At 39.5% G+C, this 18,623-nt stretch overlaps 1 protein-coding gene and 1 pseudogene across 1 annotated transcript; both read right to left on the reverse strand.

The window, feature by feature from the left end:
• Nucleotides 1-6,370, reverse strand: part of LOC109029170 (liprin-beta-1-like) — a 100,698-nt pseudogene extending 94,328 nt beyond the window's left edge.
• Nucleotides 6,371-8,122: 1,752 nt separating this feature from the next.
• MED21 (mediator complex subunit 21) lies at nt 8,123-16,401 on the reverse strand. Its single transcript, XM_004052897.4, has 4 exons — nt 16,187-16,401; nt 12,269-12,383; nt 11,351-11,451; nt 8,123-10,511 (listed from the first exon to the last, which is right to left on the reverse strand). The coding sequence occupies exons 1-4, from the start codon at nt 16,226-16,228 to the stop codon at nt 10,335-10,337; spliced, it is 435 nt and encodes a 144-aa protein (XP_004052945.1). The 5' UTR covers nt 16,229-16,401; the 3' UTR covers nt 8,123-10,334.
• Between the last annotated feature and the right edge of the window lie 2,222 nt (nt 16,402-18,623).

Consider the following 18,623-nt stretch of genomic DNA (forward strand, 5'->3'; position numbering starts at 1 on the left):
ATAGGCATTGACTTTAATGTAATGGCATATACATATACAGAAATACATATATAAACCAATTATTCTAGCACCATTTCCATTCTTTCCCCAGGGACTGCAACATCATCTGTCATAAATCAACTTTTCATGTCTGTGTGAATTTGGTTTTGATCTCCCTACTGAGAGACTGGTGTACAGTACTTGTCTATCCCTGCACAATTTATTAAAGCAAGTATTGCCATTCTGTTATCCTTCCTCATGAATATCTTGATTACTTTTGGCCCTAACTCATCAAGTTCCACAGAAATCCCAATTGGAATCTTAGTTAAAATTGTGTTGTCTATGGACCAGTTGAAGAAAACTGACACATTTACAATACTGACTCTGTTCCATAAAGATGGTATTACTTTCTACTTATTTTAAAAATGTTTTAAATGAAGCTTTATAATTTTTTTGTTATACGCATCCCTAGATATCTTACATTTTTGTTATATTCGTTGTATTCCTGAATCCTTATTATTTAATGTCACTGAAAATGTACTTTAAAAAAAAAAAACCTGTTTTTCTTACCATTTGTTGCTGGTATGTAACATATTGTTTTTTGGGAAGCCTATCCATGGAATCTTCTTGATTTTCTATGTAATTATATCATCTTTAAGTAATGAGAGTTTTCTTTCCTTTTTATCTTATACTTTTTATTTCTTTCATGCTTAGATGTGTTGGTGAGAATCACCAGCTCAAGATGAGTAGATGTGGTGGTCTTAATAGGAAGCTCTGTCTTATTCCCAAGCTGAAAGGGAACAAGTTTCATCTATCAGTAAGATGGTCACTACAGTTTTGTACATACCCTTTATATTTTAAAAATTCTTTGCTGTTTCTCCTCTGCCAAGAGTTTTTTCATAAATGGATTTTGAATTTTATCAAATGCTTCTCGCAAATCAAGATAGATGATCATACTGATTCTGATTTTGATCTGTTAGAATGGCAAATTACATTACCATATTTGATCAAATCAAAGATTCTATAAATTTTAAAACACGTCATTATTTTATGTTTCAGCAAGGAAGAAAATAAAACAGCTGCCCTTTGAATATTCCAATTTGTAATATGTTTTTATAAAAGGGCATCTCTAAATTGATAAAAATACAAAAAATACATTTTCTAAAGATGGAACTGCCATGCATTCCTGAGATTAAACATACATTTATTGTGATATATGCAATTGTTAATACCCACTGTCTCTAATTTGCTATTTTTCCATGTTTACTGAATGGGCAAAAACTGGAAGCATTCCCTTTGAAAACTGGCACAAGACAGGGATGCCCTCTCTCACCACTCCTATTCAACATAGTGTTGGAAGTTCTGGCCAGGGCAATAAGGCAGGAGAAGGAAATAAAGGGTATTCAATTAGGAAAAGAGGAAGTCAAATTGTCCCTGTTTGCAGAGGACATGACTGTATATCTAGAAAACCCCATTGTCTCAGCCCAAAATCTCCTTAAGCTGATAAGCAACTTCAGCAAAGTCTCAGGATACAAAATCAATGTACAAAAATCACAAGCATTCTTATACACCAATAACAGACAAACAGAGAGCCAAATCATGAATGAACTCCCATTCACAATTGCTTCAAAGAGAATAAAATACTTAGGAATCCAACTTACAAGGGACGTGAAGGACCTCTTCAAGGAGAACTACAAACCACTGCTCAAGGAAATAAAAGAGGATACAAACAAATGGAAGAACATTCCATGCTCATGGGTAGGAAGAATCAATATCGTGAAAATGGCCATACTGCCTAAGGTAATTTATAGATTCAATGCCATCCCCATCAAGCTACCAATGACTTTCTTTACAGAATTGGAAAAAAACTACTTTAAAGTTCATATGGAACCATAAAGGAGCCCACATCTCCAAGTCAATCCTAAGCCAAAAGAACAAAGCTGGAGGCATCATGCTACCTGACTTCAAACTATACTACAAGGCTACAGTAACCAAAACAGCATGGTACTGGTACCAAAACAGAGATATAAATCAATGGAACAGAACAGAGGCCTCAGAAATAACGCCGCATATCTACAACCTTCTGATCTTTGACAAACCTGACAAAAACAAGCAATGGGGAAAGGATTCCCTATTTAATAAATGGTGCTGGGAAAACTGGCTAGCCATATGGAGAAAGCTGAAACTGGATCCCTTCCTTACACCTTATACAAAAATTAATTCGAGATGGATTAAAGACTTAAACGTTAGACCTAAAACCATAAAAACCCTAGAAGAAAACGTAGACATTACCATTCAGGACATAGGCATGGACAAGGACTTCATGTCTGAAACACCAAAAGCAATGGCAACAAAAGCCAAAATTGACAAATGGGATCTAATTAAACTAAAGAGCTTCTGCACAGCAAAAGAAACTACCACCAGAGTGAACAGGCAACCTACAGAATGGGAGAAAATTTTCGCAACCTACTCATCTGACAAAGGGCTAATATCCAGAATCTACAGTGAACTCCAACAAATTTACAAGAAAAAACCAAACAACTCCATCAAAAAGTGGGCAAAGGACATGAACAGACACTTCTCAAAAGAAGACATTTATGCAGCCAAAAGACACTGAAAAAATGCTCATCATCACTGGCCATCAGAGAAATGCAAATCAAAACCACAATGGGATATCATCTCACACCGGTTAGAATGGCAATCATTAAGAAGTCAGGAAACAACAGGTGCTGGAGAGGATGTTGAGAAATAAGAATACTTTTACACTGTTGGTGGGACTGTAAACTAGTTTAACCATTGTGGAAGTCAGTGTGGTGATTCCTCAGGGATCTAGAACTAGAAATACCATTTGACCCAGCCATCCCATTACTGGGTATACACCCAAAGGACTATAAATCATGTTGCTATAAAGACACATGCACACGTATGTTTATAGTGGCACTATTCACAATAGCAGAGACTTGGAAGCAACCCAAATGTCCAACAATGATAGACTGGATTAAGAAAATGTGGCACATATACACCATGGAATACTATGCAGCCATAAAAAATGATGAGTTCATGTCCTTTGTAGGGACATGGATGAAACTGGAAATCATCATTCTCAGCAAACTATGGCAAGGATAAAAAACCAAACACCACATGTTCTCACTCATAGATGGGAATTCAACAATGAGAACACATGGACACAGGAAGGGGAACATCACACTCTGGGGACTGTTATGGGTGGGGGGAGGGGGGAGGGATAGCATTAGGAGATATACCTAATGCTAAATGACAAGTTAACGGGTGCAGCACACCAGCATGGCACATGTATACATATGTAACTAACCTGCACATTGTGCACATGTACCCTAAAACTTAAAGTATAATAATAAAAAAAATAACAAATCACCTTAATCCAAAAAAAAAAAAAAGAGACTTAGTTATTTTTAATTTTGGTACTGTTACTGTAAAATTTTGGCAAGAACTTTATACTTTCTGTATAAAACTGGAATTCAAAGAAATGGCATATTTAGCAAAACTCACAACTCACTATTCTCATTAATAAAACTCTCTAGGCTTGGTGGCTAGAAGGTTTTATTACTGCCTGTTGTTTTTATGTTGTTTCAGACAGGGTCTGTCGACAAGTCTGTCACCAGGCTGGTGTGTGGTGTCATGATCATGGCTCACCGCAGCCTGTACCTCCCAGGCTTAAGCGATCCTCCCAACTGAGTAGCTGGAACTTCAGGCATGCACTACCAAACCGGGCTAATTAAGAGTTTTGACAGCTGGGCGCAGTTGCTCACGCCTGTAATCCCAACACTTAGGGAGGCCGGGGGCAGGTGGAGCACCTAAGGTCAGGAGTTCAAGACTAGCCTGGTCAACATGGTAAAACCCTGTCTCTACAAAAAATACAAAAATTAGCCAGGCGTGGTGACAGGTGCCTATAATCCCAGCTACTCAGGAGGCTGAGGTATAAGAATCACTTGGACCCGGGAGACGGAGGTTGCAGTGAGCCGAGACCACGCCACTGCACTCCAGCCCGGGCGACAAGCGTGAAACTCCGTTTCCAAAAAAGAGTTTTGACTATTGAGTCAAATCGGGTGTGGTGGCTCATGCATGTAATCCCAGCACTTTGGGAGGTCGAAATGGGCAGATCGGTTGAGCCCAGGAGTTTGAGATAAGCCTGGGCAACACTGCAAAACCCCATCTCTACTAAAAACACAAAAATTAGCTGGTGGAATAAGCCTGCCATCCCAGCTACTCGGGAGGCTGAGGTGGGAGGATAGCTTGAGCCCAGGAGGTCAAGACTGCAATGAACTGTGATTGTGTCACTGCACTGTAGCCTGGAAGACAAGAGTGAGACCTTGTTTATCTATTTAAATTTATTAAATTATGTATTAAACTTTTTTTTTTGAGACGGAGTTTTGCCCTTGTTGCCCAGGCTGGAGTGCAATGGCGTGATCTCGGCTCACTGCAACCTCCACCTCCCAGGCTGTACCGATTCTCCTGCCTTAGCCTCCCGAGTAGCTGGGATTGGATTACAGGCGCCCACCACCACGCCTGGCTAATTTTTTGTATTTTTAGTAAAGACGGGGTTTCTCCATGTTGGCCAGGCTGGTCTTGAACACCTGACTTCAGGTGATCCACCCACCTTTGCCTCCCAAAGTGCTGGGACTACAGGTGTGAGTCACTGCGTTAGCCAAATTTAAACTTTTTTTGAAGTTTAAAGGATTAAGTTTGAAGGATTTAAAGGACCATTTAAATTTTAAATACATTCAATCAATAGTCAAAACTTTTTTCAGCCATACTCTTTTTGAATCTCAACTTTGGGCTTTGTTTTTTCTACGGTATGGTTGTTTTCTTAATTTCTGCTGTTATCTTTATTATTTCTTTCTTTCTCTTTCAGTTAGATACTTAGCTTGTTAATTTTCAGCTTTTTATCCTAATACAAGCAAGAAGGGTAATACTTGCATTTTCTCCTACATGCTGTCTTGGCCGAATACCACAAGTTTCTATGCATAGTTTGTTTTCATTACGTTCTGAATTATGCTCTAATCTTTCTGATTTCTTCTTTTGACTCCTGAGTTATATCTCTTAGTATTGGATTTTTAGTATTCATCTTTATTAATTTTATCCTGAATTGCACACAAGGTGATCTGAAACAGATTTCTTACCTCACAGTAAATGAGTGCCTCTGCTCTTTTTGCCCCAACCTTACCCCTGGGGCTATCAATGAGAGTCCATGAGATTTTTTTCCTACCCAAGTGAATGAGGTCAAGTAAAACAAACAAAAATCCAGACTAGGTATAGAATGACTCTATTTGAAATGATTATTAAAATAGTGCTATGCTCTGAGTGCTTGTATCCCTCCCAACCCCACAAATTTGTACGTTGAAATCCTAACATACAAATGATGATGGGTCAAGCCTTTGAAAAATGACTAGGTCAAGAAGGTAAAGGCCTCATGAGTGGGATTAGTACCTCTAAAGAGGCCCAAGAGTTTCCCTTGCTTCTTCTACCATGTGAGGACAGTGAGAAGGTGCCCCACCAGACACCAGATCTGCCAGCACTTTGATCTTTGACTTCCTGGGCTTCAGAACTGTGGGAAGTAAATTTATATTGTCTATAAGCTATCAGCTTATGGTATTTTGCTATATATAGCAGCCCGAATGGGTGAATACAAACAGGTAGAGAGGAACTATTGCAATAGGGTCAGGGAGACTATTGCAATAAGGAGAATGCTTCAAAGGTAAGATCTGCAAGCATCTCAGAGATCAGATAGAAATAGGCTTTTCTCTTTTTCTCTTACAGGGAGGAATAAACAGGCTAGAAAAAAACTAACGTGGAGGAGAGGAGCAGGTGATGTTAATGGGACAGCTGAGCAGGGAATGTCCTTCCTGGTGGCTGGTCAATTTTCAGGAGGGGTAGTTAAGGAGGGACTATTCCACAGTCCAGTGCTGGCTCAGGCTGAGGGTGGATCAAAGTCCAGTGGCTTACGGGGAAGGGAGAAGCATAAAATTGGGTCAAGTTAAAGGGCATTTTGTCCAGATTAGTCTATGGGTACAAATAGTTCAACTAATTATTTTGAGGCAAAGAATGGGATTTGGAGGGTCTGAGTCTGGCTTTATCATAGGTAAATGAAGGTGTTACTCACAGTTCTAGTGGTTCTTTGCAATAAGCCATTTCCTGAAATGTAACAAGAAGGAGGGATTTCTTAACTGTCACTGTTTTCCAGAAGCACAGGGCTCAAGTAAAGGTTAATACTGTAGTCAGTGGCCAGGTACCACATAAGCAGGAGACAGGGAGACAAGTTGGGGAGTGTTTTCCATGTCATACTACTACCTCTCTACATTTAGCATGTCCTCAATGGGACTATTCTTGCTGGCATTTGTGTATAGGGGAATTACAAGTATAAGGATATCTATTCCAGCAACACATCTGAAGTAGAAGCCATGATCACAACGCATCATCAAGCCAACCTGAAGGGTCTTAGCTACCAAGTTCTATTTATCTCCCCACCTCACTGGTTACCTTGCCCAGCCCCCAAGTTGAATTCAGATGCCCCTTCTCCTTACTGGACCAGTTACGATAGTAACTTAGGCACCTGTATTCAAAGACATCACGAAGCTTTTCATTCCTCCTTTCCCATAGGCTTCCAGAAAATTTCAACAGGGGCGTAGAGTCTGTGGTCCTTCAAGAATAGAGAGAATATGGCTTCAACCTAAGGATTTTTCTCCTTTAAACAACTTAGATATGGGTAAAAGAAGAAAGAGGGACCAGGGAATGCAAGACACATCCGTCGTTTTTAGTCCTCTCAAAGCTGGGTACCAGGCAGTAAGGTCATTGCTGATAAATCCATTTTGGCTTTGAGAACCCCCTAATCCAAGTCATATCCACACAGCTTTCCAAGTGGGGCCAAGGGGTACGCACGCCTTGGCTGACCTGGACTTAACTGGCACTACAATAACCTCATTTAGCAATAAGGGCTTTAGGGTGATGTGGTTAGTGTTTTTTTAATCCTCTTTCTCCTTTCATTCTTTCACTTCCCTAACTCCTCCCATACTTTGTGTAAATGCTAATTCTTCGATCAAATTCCTTATTCCTGTAATGTTTGTAGTAGCATTTTTTTTTCATGGCTACATTCCATTGACTCTACCTCACACTGACATGTTTTGCTACCAGAAGTGGTAGCAGAGACACAGAATCTTAAGGATGGAAATCTGGAATTTGTTCTCTGATCTGACTGGATTAAAAGGCAATAATGTTTCCATTGCCAAGGTAATTGACAGTCTATGGTAAAAGTTACTTATCACTTGTAGTCACTTGGTTTGTTAACTAATGCCTAGACACAGGGTTTACTTATATTAAATCAAAGTGAAATGCCAGAATATCCTTCCTTGGTATACAGGGAATGGTATCAAGGACATAGAAATTTTGGGGTGAAATTATTATACATAACTTACTCACTGACATCCTATCTTCTCTGGAAGGATCCAGAGGACACTCTCTTCATTAAGGCTTTAAAAAAAATAATCGGCAGGGGGTACTATTCTTGAAAGGCTCTAATGGCCAATATCACAGGTCAGGAATGATAGTAAAGGATACTCCCATTGAAATTGGCTCCTGGCTGGGCGCAGTGGCTCATGCCTGTAATCCCAGCACTTTGGGAGGCTGAGGCGGGTGGATCACCTAAGGTTAGGAGTTCGAGACCAGCCTGACCAACATGGAGAAACCCTGTCTCTACTAAAAATACAAAATTAGCCAGGCATGGTGGTGCATGCCTGTAATCCCAGCTATTCGGGAGGCTGAGGCAGGAGAATCACTTAAACCGGAGAAGCTGAGGTTGCGGTGAGCCAAGATCGTGCCATTGCACTCCAGCCTGGACAAGAGTGAAACTCCATCTCAAAAAAAGAAATTGGCTCCTTAAATTCAATGGAGATGACGGGAGTTAGGATGTAGTTAAGGCACAAGTGGAAAGATTTAGCATCCAGAAACAAAGAGAGTTTGGTTACCATAACTGGCAGCAGAGCAAGATGGTAATCAAAATGGTTTCACCCACAGAAATCTTTAGGGTTAAATGATGGTGGTGCCCCTAGAACTGAAATAGAGAAGCAGGATATTAAACTTTTCTTAACATATGAAAAAAGCAAACTGTAGGTCTAGTGAATAAAGGTCTATTTTTAATTACAAGCCACAGCTTCTTATCCAGTTTTTAGATTTAAATCAGCTTAGATCATTGACATTTAATTATTGCTGTATTACTGAAATAAAATAAAATTTAGGTTTACTATTGTTTTATTCTGTTTCTCGTTCCTGGGTTACCTGAATCTTTTTTAGTATTCCACCTTAATTTATTAATGCTTTTGAAAATAATCTGTAGTTTTTTAGGGAAAAATCTGTGTCGCTCCAGGGATGATACAAATACTTAATTTCTTACAGTCTACTGTATAGTATTAATATCTTGAGGTTAGCAGTTTGGCATTAGCCTGGGCAACGGAGTGAGACCCCATATCTAAAAAAAAAAAAAAAAAATTAGCTGGACGTGGTAGTACATGCCTGTAGTCCCAGTTACTGAAGAGGCTGAAGTGGGAGGATCACCTGAACCCAGGTTGAAGCTGCAGTGAGCCATGATCACAGAACTGCACTTCAGCTTGGGTGACAGAGACTTCACCTTAAAAAAACAGAAACAACAACAACAACAAAAAACTGTATATCCTCTACAGAGAATCACATAAAACAGTGTTAATTTCTTTCTTTCAAATAACAAATGTAATTTTTAAAACCTCAAGAGAAGTCTATTATATTTACCCTATATATTATGCCTTCTTTATTCCTGCCATTCTAAGTTTCCTTCTGCTATAACTTCCCTTCTTTTTAAAAAGCTTCCCTTGACAATTCTTTTAGAGCAGGTTTACTAGTGATAAATCCTGTTAGTTTTCCCTCATTTGAAAAATGTCTTGACCTTTTCTCTTTGTACCTTTTTGACTCCTTTATAATACTTACGTACTTTGAAAAAGTTTTCTGATTGAATCTTCTCTCCCCCCAAAACTATAATGAAGAGTACAGATTTATGCCAAATATCTGATAAAGTGTTTTTAATAAACATCAATTAAAATACAGTTAAAAGTTCAAAAATTTTCTATGACTAGCCAATAAATAGCTGCAACTTTTACAGCTAACGCTGGCGTTCCCGAAATTTGAAACATAGTACTTTTCAAGAACTGTGGAAAAGCTTGATTACATCAAAAATAACAGGCAGAGTGTTCTATTGTTCCTGTTTTCTCCTGAAACTTAAACTCTGAATAGCAACAGATTGCAGCAAATGTAGCTCAGGATATTCTGAAAAATACAGCCCCAGGAAATAGCTAGTTAAAATGTGGACCACATTTCAATTCCACCTTTCCAGTGGAGATAATCAGTAGACTCAAAGAGATCCAAGGGTTGGATGAGTAACCATAGTTGAAAATGCTGACACAAATTATTATTTGGCAATAATAAACTGAGGTGAAATGATGCCAAGTAACTGATATAGTGGAAGTATGTTCTGGTCTGACTAGAATACAGCAATAAAAGTTGAGAGGTTAATAAGGGCAAAAGAACCTTCAGACAAATGGAGAATGAGAAAGAATTGATGATTCAAAAAACATACTTCATTGTGATGACAAGCAAATTAAGGATGAAAAAAAGCAAGGTGAAAAGAAATAGGAAAAATAGTTCAGGATGTAGAAAAATTCTTTCACAACAGCCAGGAAATTCTCTTGACAGAGGATCTCTTGGTAAAATAAACGTGGAGATGAACTAGAACAGGTATGAGGTTCTAGCAGAAGAAACATTTGCATAAATGTGACTTTCTTATCCAGCCACACTAACTCTATTTCTTAAAAGCAACACAAATTCCAAAACTTTCTTGCTCAAAGCTCAGATTTACACAATGCCACCTCTAAGAGGCAGGACACTAGCCTAAACTAAAATGTCCCTTATGTCTGTTCTTACTGTCTTCTCCTCTGGCTTGAGAGATGTTTTGATTTGTAAAAGTACTGGCCAATACAACAAAATGGAGACATAAATTATGTCATAACAGAATTTTACATATGTTTCCTTATATTATGTTCATTAATGTATTATATGCCTTAATAATTTCACTCAGTTAAAAAATGATGGTATGATGCTTTAAAGCTGGTTCAATCATGATTTTATAAGCTTATTTATCAAGAGTGAAAATACAAGACTATTAAAAATAGCTAAAAAGGTAATGTGTCATAGTGTTTAATGTTTCTGTAATTGTTGGTAAGGCTTGTATCTAAGTCTGATGCAGAATTCTTAATGGCACTCAAACAGTTCTTTTCTCAGCCACATGGTATCCACTGGTGCTATGAGTCTGGAAGAGACTGGCTATGGGTACCACTTCTTGTCTTCAGTTGTGACTGTGCAATATCAGCAAGTGCGCTTTGTATCTTTTCCAGAAGCATGTCTCCTCGATAAACAACATCCTCCAGACATGTAGCAGCTTCATGGTTTTCTTCTTCTAGCTTATACAAGCTAGCAGCCTTTATAAGACACAAATTTTAAAATCTTTAGAGTTTAGAAAGAGAGAAGTTGTCGCAGATGTACTTATTTTTAAATCTGGATGACTTTGCAATCATTGTGATATGTTTTTCAGTAAAGAAATTCTAAAAATCAGACAACTTTTAAGAATCTTCCCCATGTGAATTATTAAAAAGAATGACTTTTCAATTAGAGATCTCTAGACATCTGTAAGTGACTCCCTTACACATTACGTTTAGACACCATTATTCTACTCCAATTGTAGAATGCCACCCTCCTCTCATTCTTCACTAGGAAAAGAGACAAAATTGAGGAAAATAAGAGGTTTCCTTATAATGGAAATTTGAATATTATAACAAAAGGTGCTATGATTTGAATGCGTCCCCTCCAAAATTCATACATTAAAATCTAATCCCCAATGTGATGGTATTAAGAGGGAAGGGGCCTTTAAGAGGATATTAAGTCATGAAGGCAGAGATCTCATAGATGAAATTAGTACCCTTAAAATATGGCTTGAGGTTGAAGAGGGAGCTCTTGCTCTTTTGCCCTTCTGCCTTCAGCCATGTGAGGAAACAGGAAGAAGGCCCTCAACATGGCCCTAAACATGGCACCATGTTTAATAAAAATTCATTACTCATGCACAGTGAGTAATAAATGCCTTGATCTTGGACTTCCCAGACTCCAGAACTGTGAGAAAATAAATTTCTGTTCTTTATAAATTACTGTCTCAGGTATGTTGTTATAGCAGCACAAATGGACACAGACAAAAGGTATTAAATCTACCTCCTTTAATTCAAAATTCTCTATTACTGGTAAAATTCTCAAAGGAATAGAGGCTTACCTGTAAAGCAGCTGTAGATTCTTCACTGGGTAAGGAATCTATCAAAACATCAATGTCTTTTGCTGTTCGTGCAATCAGTGCTGCAAAAAGCTGGGCATACTCTAGAGAAAGATACTGCTAGATTAGGATATTAGAAAACCTCAAGTTCTCAGAAACAAATTTTAAGTTAATGAAACCAGAAACTTCATACAGCTTTTTCTGCCCTAAGATTCTAATGATTCGGCCAGGCGTGGTGGCTCACGCCTGTAATCCCAGCACTTTGGGAGGCCAAGGCAGGCGGATCACGAGGTCAGGAGTTTGAGACCAGCCTGTCCAACATGGTGAAACCCCATCTCTACTAAAAATACAAAAATTAGCCAGACGTGGTGGCATGCGCCTGTAATCCCAGCTACTCAGGAGGCTGAGGCAGGAGAATTCCTTGAACCCGGGAGGCGAAAGTTGCAGTGAGCCAAGATCGCATCACTGCACTCCAGCCTAGGCGACAGAGCGAGACTCTGTCTCAAAAAAAAAAAAAAAAGAAGATTCTAATGATTAAAATATACACCAATCCTGTTACATATTTAGCTCAAATTGGGAATTAAGCATAATGTATGTAATTTCATTTATTATGACAATATAGTGGTCACTTGAATAAAGAAATTTATAAATGGGATGCCTTCCTTGTTAAGGTCCCTCACTCAGCTAAATTAATACAAATTCTCCTCTAAAGGAGTAACAATCTATTATCTGACATGAACCAGAATTATGAGATGTTAGGTGAATTGACTGTAAATTTTTTACAACAAACAAAACTTGTAATATTCTCAAACAACAATAATTTTAGAAATAAAATAAGCTGAATTTCTCAAGAAATCTAATTTTAAAGGATTACAAAAAATGTGAGAGTCAAACTAAGAGAAGCTAAGAAAACCTGTTTACCTTCTGTAGGGTTAGCTGGCTGGTCTTTGTTAATTGCTGTCTGAATATTATTGAAAGAGGCAGGAGGACCACATTGCTGCAATACTCCAATGGCATTACAAAACTGATCTGCAAGCTTAGGCCAAAGAAAACATATCAAGGTTAGAAAGGACTTATCAGTTTTAAGGACTTTATTGGTAATGGCAACAACAGTAAGTTTCTGTAATGATAATCTCTGAGCAAGGGAATAAAACAGAAAGGAGTGATTGTTGATAAAATAAGCCAGTTATTATTAATGTTGATTAAACGTTTTAATTCTGCAAAGAAACTAAGTTTGGTATCAATCTAGGTAAAGTTAAATTTGATATAAATCTAGTTGAAACACTTGAAATACAAAATAATCTTTCTTTTCTTGTGATAGTAAAATGATAAGAGAACATTGGCCAATACTTATTGTAAGCCACAAGTAAAGACTTTTTGGGGATAGTGATGGAAAAGAGCAAATTTGACTTGTAAATATCTATGGCACCATGTTTAATAAAAATGTATTTCTCATGCACAAAGTATTTGATTCCTTTTCTGAGACTGGAGTAGTTACAAGTGTAAAGAAATAGTGAGGAAAAGGCTGCTCAGAAAAGCACCTTAAGTAAGCAGAAAAGTATTTGTTCAAGACTCAATTTTTAAACTCTTGTACTCTAAAAGTATTCCTTAAGTACTTTTAAAGATTGGGAATAGCAATTCCTTACCATCTCCAAATTAAATACACCTATCCTCCCTACCAATTTCTCTCACGTAGTCTTGACCTCTCAAACCTCCTATTTCTAATAAGTATCTCCATTGGGTTTCTCTGCCATTGTTTCAATGACAGAACTCAAAGGCAACTGTTTCCTCTTTTTAATATTTAATTTGTATTGAAAGTCTCCTAGTCAACCAATCTAACTTCAGATTCTTACTTTCCTTTGATCTTCATATTCTGCTAATACTACAAATCTTTCTCTTTTCCTTCTATCATTGTTGCTTAGTTCAACCAATTATCTCACACCAGAATTATTACAATAGTCTTCTTGTTGTTTTCCAGTTCACCAGGTTATTTATTTTACCCTGATCAAAACGTTTGAGCTTACTCCACCACTGTCTTCAAGATAAATCTCCAACTCAGGCTGTTTTGAAGCTTTCAATAATCTAAGTCAACTCTACTGACTCGTTTTCCACTACTCCTTCATATTTATCTAACTAGTCATAAAGTCACTTATGACTAAACGGCTTTGCCCAGGTTTTACTAATGGTAATGGAGCAATAAGTGCTCAGATGCTATACAAACCTAGATCCTAATCCTAGCTCTATTAATCCAAGTAGCATTTTTCATTTTTAAATTGGACACATTCTCCTATTATAGCATTGTTGTAATAGAGGAAACACACACAAAAAAATATTCAACACAGTGTCTATCTTTTCCATCCTTCAAAAGCTTTTAAGATCCATTTAGTCAACCAAAATTTACGGAAAATAACTAAAGTACTGCATATAAACACTACAGAGACATAGTGAATACGACATAGCTTCTGCACTCACGGTTTTCAGAGGGTAGAACAAATGTTAAAAGTTATACAAATAATTCTGATTAGGATAAATGCTAAGAAGATTCCCCCTATTTTGGTTCACATCACTCCATATTCCAATTTACACCAGAACCTGAAGCTGAAAATACTCAATTCATTATAACTCCCTAACCACATACTGTTTTTCCATCACTTAAATGTCTCCTGAGTATTTGACATTTTTTAACCTCCTTTAGGAGTATCTCTTTGTAAACATGATGGTGCTTACACACAGTAGGCACTCATACTAGTTATCCTAAAGGCTTTTCTCCAAAATCCAATTATCATTATGCCTAACCTGGAGTTAAGGCCATATTCACTCTGTCCTTATTATCCTTCTAGTTACAAGACATGTATGAATATGTAAAATTTTCCCTAAAATAAGATTTCTATCCAGCAGCATCATTACAATTTGATTTCGTAAAACCTCAAAGGAGTAGTTCCCTGAGGAAGGCTGGCTGGCAGCCCAGGCAAGTCCCTGCAGGGTAGAATTTATCTTGGTGAATTCAACACTTAGAGCTGGTCCTCTCAGCTTAAAAACTAGTGTTATTCACCCAGGGTAGATCAGTTTTATCACAAGTAGATTCACACTCTTCAAGTGTACAAAGCCTGATGTATTAAGAAAAATGCCAAGTTATTAGCTTACAGTGAGGAAAAAAAAAACTGGCAAGGAAACCAGGTACTTAGGTTTTCCTATCAGCATGTTTTCTCTCTAGCCCCTTATCTAGGACATTAAATCACAATCAGACAATAAGAAACATAACTATCAATGGAAAACTATTTAGCAGAAAACAATCTAACTCGTAATGCTAATAAGTACACCCATTGCCGCATGGGAATACCCACTGACGTCTTGGTCAACGGGATGCACATATTATGTCAGTCCCCTATGGTTATAATAAAGCTGAAAAATTCTTATTGCCTAGTGACATCGTAGCAGTACTAACGCTGTAGCACAATGCGTTCCTTAGTGCTTGTGGTGATGCTGCTGTAAATCAACCTACCACACTGCCAGTGTATGAAAGCATAGCACATACAATTATGTGCAGTCCATGACACTTGAGAATGATACTAAATGACTTTGTTACTGGTTTATGTATTTACTGTTTTATCGTTATTTTACATTGTACTTCTACTTATTAAAACAACAAAAAAAGTTATCGCCAAAACCATGCATTTCTCAGAACATAACCCCTTCATTAGGGGCCCATGACTGTCTGCGCATCCTCTGGCTTTGCTTCTACTTTCCACTCAGGCATAGTGTGGAGGAAAAATAACCAGAAGGAACAAAGCTGGGGAGCTACTTACAAGACTTGGCCTTTAATAGAAAGTAGAATTTGGGGGAGACATTAAAAAGGACTTGTAGGCCGGGAACGGTGGCTCACACCTGTAATCCCAGCACTATGGGAGGCCGAGGCGGGAGGATCGCTTGAGGCCGGGAGTTTGAGACCAGCCTGGACAACATGGCGAAACCCCGTCTCTACTAAAAATACAAACATTAGCCGGGCGTGGTGGAGGGCGCCTGTAATCCCAGCTACTTTGTTTGGCTCAGACAGGATAATCGCTTGAACCCGGGAGGCGGAGGATGCAGTGAGCAGAGATGGCGCCACTGCACTCCAGCCTGGGCGAAAGGCACTGTCTCCAAAGTAAAAAAAAAAAAAAAAAAAGCAAAAAGACTCAAATAAACGGAAATACATACGAGGATTAGAAGATTTCCTATCATAAAGATGTCCCCAAACTGATGTATTCTGAGGGACGGCCAAGAGGCAAGAGATGGAAGGAGACTCTGGGCCCAAAGGAACGAGCTAAGATGAAAGAAAATCTCTCACCTCACCTCAGCATCGCTCCCGCACCAACCTGAAAGCGCTGGTAAAGGAATACTCTCGGCTGACATTTCATTACAAAAACCCAGTCATCCAGAGCATGAGATCTCCCTTGGTGGATTAAAATTGATGAGGAAAGAAAAAAGCTCCTGCTTCTCCTCCCAATCCCCAAAAGAAAGAGAACCCGTAAGCACCACTGACAAGAAAATAAAACTGTCCTCAGGGAACACGACAGGACGGCGCAGCCCACAAGTCCTGGCGGCCTCACCCGGACAGGAACGATCTTCCCGGTCTCCTCAAGCGAAAGAGACTGCTCCCTCCCGCACCTTCAAGCACCGCCCGGCAGCCGGCCTCAAACCTCCGAGTTCGCGGTGGCGCCTCCCGAGAGAGCGCTTTATGCCGAAGCTCTGTCTCTCAGTCCGCTCCCCACTTCCAAGTTTTGCCTCTTGGGCCCCTTTCCTCCCTTGCTTTACCTCAAGAAAGAGAAAGACAGAGGCTAATCGAATGAAATTCCTCACCGAATTCACAGCGTCTTGAAGCTGCGTGAGCCGATCCGCCATGTTCCTACCGCAGCAAACGGACGCCAAAACAGCTACTCTTCCGCGACTGGGCAGCTCTGGCACGCGTCATGGCCAATCACAGGGCTGCGTCCTTGGAATGGGTGGGGTCGGAGAGAACTCCCCGCCCCGTCAGGAGTGGGTGGTACTCCCGAGGCGGCCTTTCCAGAGCGGGCTACACCTGAGGAGAGGCTGAATCTTTTGAGTAACTGGGGGAATGGTCTGGGGTCCAATCGCTTTGAAATACAGTCCAAGAGCCGAAATACTCCCCTTGGGGTTGTTAGGTGTTAAAGGCTTCAGAGATTGTTGGATTCTGCGGGGATTTTTTTTTTTTTTTTTTTTAGTAATTTCTCGTACCCTCTCGTGTTTATTGACCAAATTGAAGAGTAAATATATTTATTTATGTATTTATTTATGTATTTATTTATGTATTTATTTATTTATTTATTTATTTATTTGAGACGGAGTCTCGCTCTGTCGCCCAGGCTGGAGTGCAGTGGTGCGATCTCGGCTCACTGCCAGCTCCGCCTCCCGGGTTCACGCCATTCTCCTGCCTCAGCCTCCGGAGTAGCTGGGACTACAGGCGCCCGCACCACGCCCGGCATTTTTTTTTTTTTTTTTTTTTGTACTTTTAGTAGAGACGGGGTTTCACCATGTTAGCCAGGATGGTCTCGATCTCCCGACCTCGTGCTCCGCCCGCCTCGGCCTCTCAAAGTGCTGGGATTACAGGCGTGAGCCACCGTGCTCGCCCAAGAAAAATTAGCTGCACAATTTAGATTTAGAGTTGGGACTTATTGAGAGTTTAAGTGTGAAAAGTGATAATCGAAACTTGGTATTTAAGGATATTTAGCCTGAGGATAGTCTGGTAAGAAATGAGTTTGGAATCGGCAAATAACAGGTTTGTAGACTTCAAAAAACTCTCATATCCTCTTTCTCAGGCTGATTATCCGTGATTACCTTCCTGTGGCTGCGGGGAAGGTGGAAGACACAGTCCCTGGGGAACTCAGCTTGTTGGATTTATCCCAACACTTACTGTGAAGCACCACTTCTGCTTCACACCCATGCCCCACCCTCATCCCCAAACAGTCTACAGACTTACTGGAGCCTCATTAAGAACGTGGATGAGGCATGTTCCCCATAATGGGACTAATGAGAAATCACTCTGTAATTTGTTTTCACTGTAACTTGGGGGGATTCTACAACCTTCTCCCACCCTCACTTGAGAGTGTACCTTACTGAATGCCTGCCACATGCCAGGAAGTATATCCAGTGCTCAATTTGCAAAAATGAATAAGCCAAGGACTCACTAAGGAAGGTTTTGCAGTTGTCCAAGATTAAGATGAGCTGGGCCTAGAATAGGGTGTTGACCCTGATAAGCGGGGAAAGAAAGACTAAAATATATTTTTGAGAAAAAAATTAATATGGATTGGTGACTGATTGGATATAGTTTAGTCCACTCCATAAGAATACCAAGTTTTGCAGCCTGATTGAAGGGAACTTGGGCAGTTGAAGTAGAGAAGCCACTTCAAGACATTCATATTGTGACACAGTTTTTGTCCTGCCATTATCTTCCTAATAGGTCTTCTGTGCCTCCACAGAGACCTCAGGTTGATGTCCAACTATCTCTGCCTGGTTGTCAAGATTTACTATAATCTGGCTCCAGCAAACAGACCCAGCCTCACCTCTTGATAATTTTCTGAGTGAAATAATCTGTTTCAGCCAAGGTCCCTGACCCCTTGGTTTTCCTGGTTCTTCAGCCTCTTTCGGCCACGAATCTTTTTAAGAATCAGATAAAAGCTGTGGACCCTTTCCCCAGACCAGACTCTCAACTTAGCCTACATTTGAAAAGGGGTTTAGGAAGCTCTTGAAGCTGTAGACTTCAAGAATAACCCACCTGCCAAATATAGTCTGTGCATCTAGCTCAGGATTTCTCAATGGCTGCACTCTTGACTTTTCAGGCTAGATTATTCTTTGTTGTGGGATGCTGACCTGTGCATTGTAGGATGTTTAGAGCATCCCTGTCCCTTACCCCTGAGATGCCAGTAGCACTCCCCCAATCCATTTATGCCAACATAAAGTATCTCCAGATAGTCCCAAATGTCGCTGGGGGGCAAAATTGCCCCCAATTGAGAACCACCGGTCTAGCTCTTTCCTCATTCTTTACCTTTCCCAAAGCAATTTCTTTCCTGCTATTTAATCCTTACCCTACCTTTTTAAGTTGTACACTTCTCATATAAGTTTTATGAATTGCTAGAGTCCATAGGGACCTCTCCTTTCTTCCTTTCATGATTTGGACACTTTCTCATATGCTTTTTCATTTGCTTCTGTTGCATCGCCAACTGGATTATATGGTTTTAGGAGCAGGAACCCAGTATTACAGATGTCATATTTTAAACAC

This window comes from Gorilla gorilla, chromosome 10 (assembly GCF_029281585.2).
Source record: "Gorilla gorilla gorilla isolate KB3781 chromosome 10, NHGRI_mGorGor1-v2.1_pri, whole genome shotgun sequence".
NCBI classification, from domain to species: Eukaryota; Metazoa; Chordata; class Mammalia; order Primates; family Hominidae; genus Gorilla; species Gorilla gorilla.

Bases quoted from the DNA above. Each gene is read 5' to 3' on its own strand.
- MED21 (XM_004052897.4), bottom strand. From the start codon at position 16,228: ATGGCGGATCGGCTCACGCAGCTTCAAGACGCTGTGAATTCG. The intron at 11,452-12,268 runs GTAAACAGGTTT...ATCTTTCTCTAG, and splicing joins GCCAGCTAACCCTACAGAAG to AGTATGCCCAGCTTTTTGCA. The intron at 10,512-11,350 runs GTAAGCCTCTAT...TGTCTTATAAAG, and splicing joins AATCTACAGCTGCTTTACAG to GCTGCTAGCTTGTATAAGCT.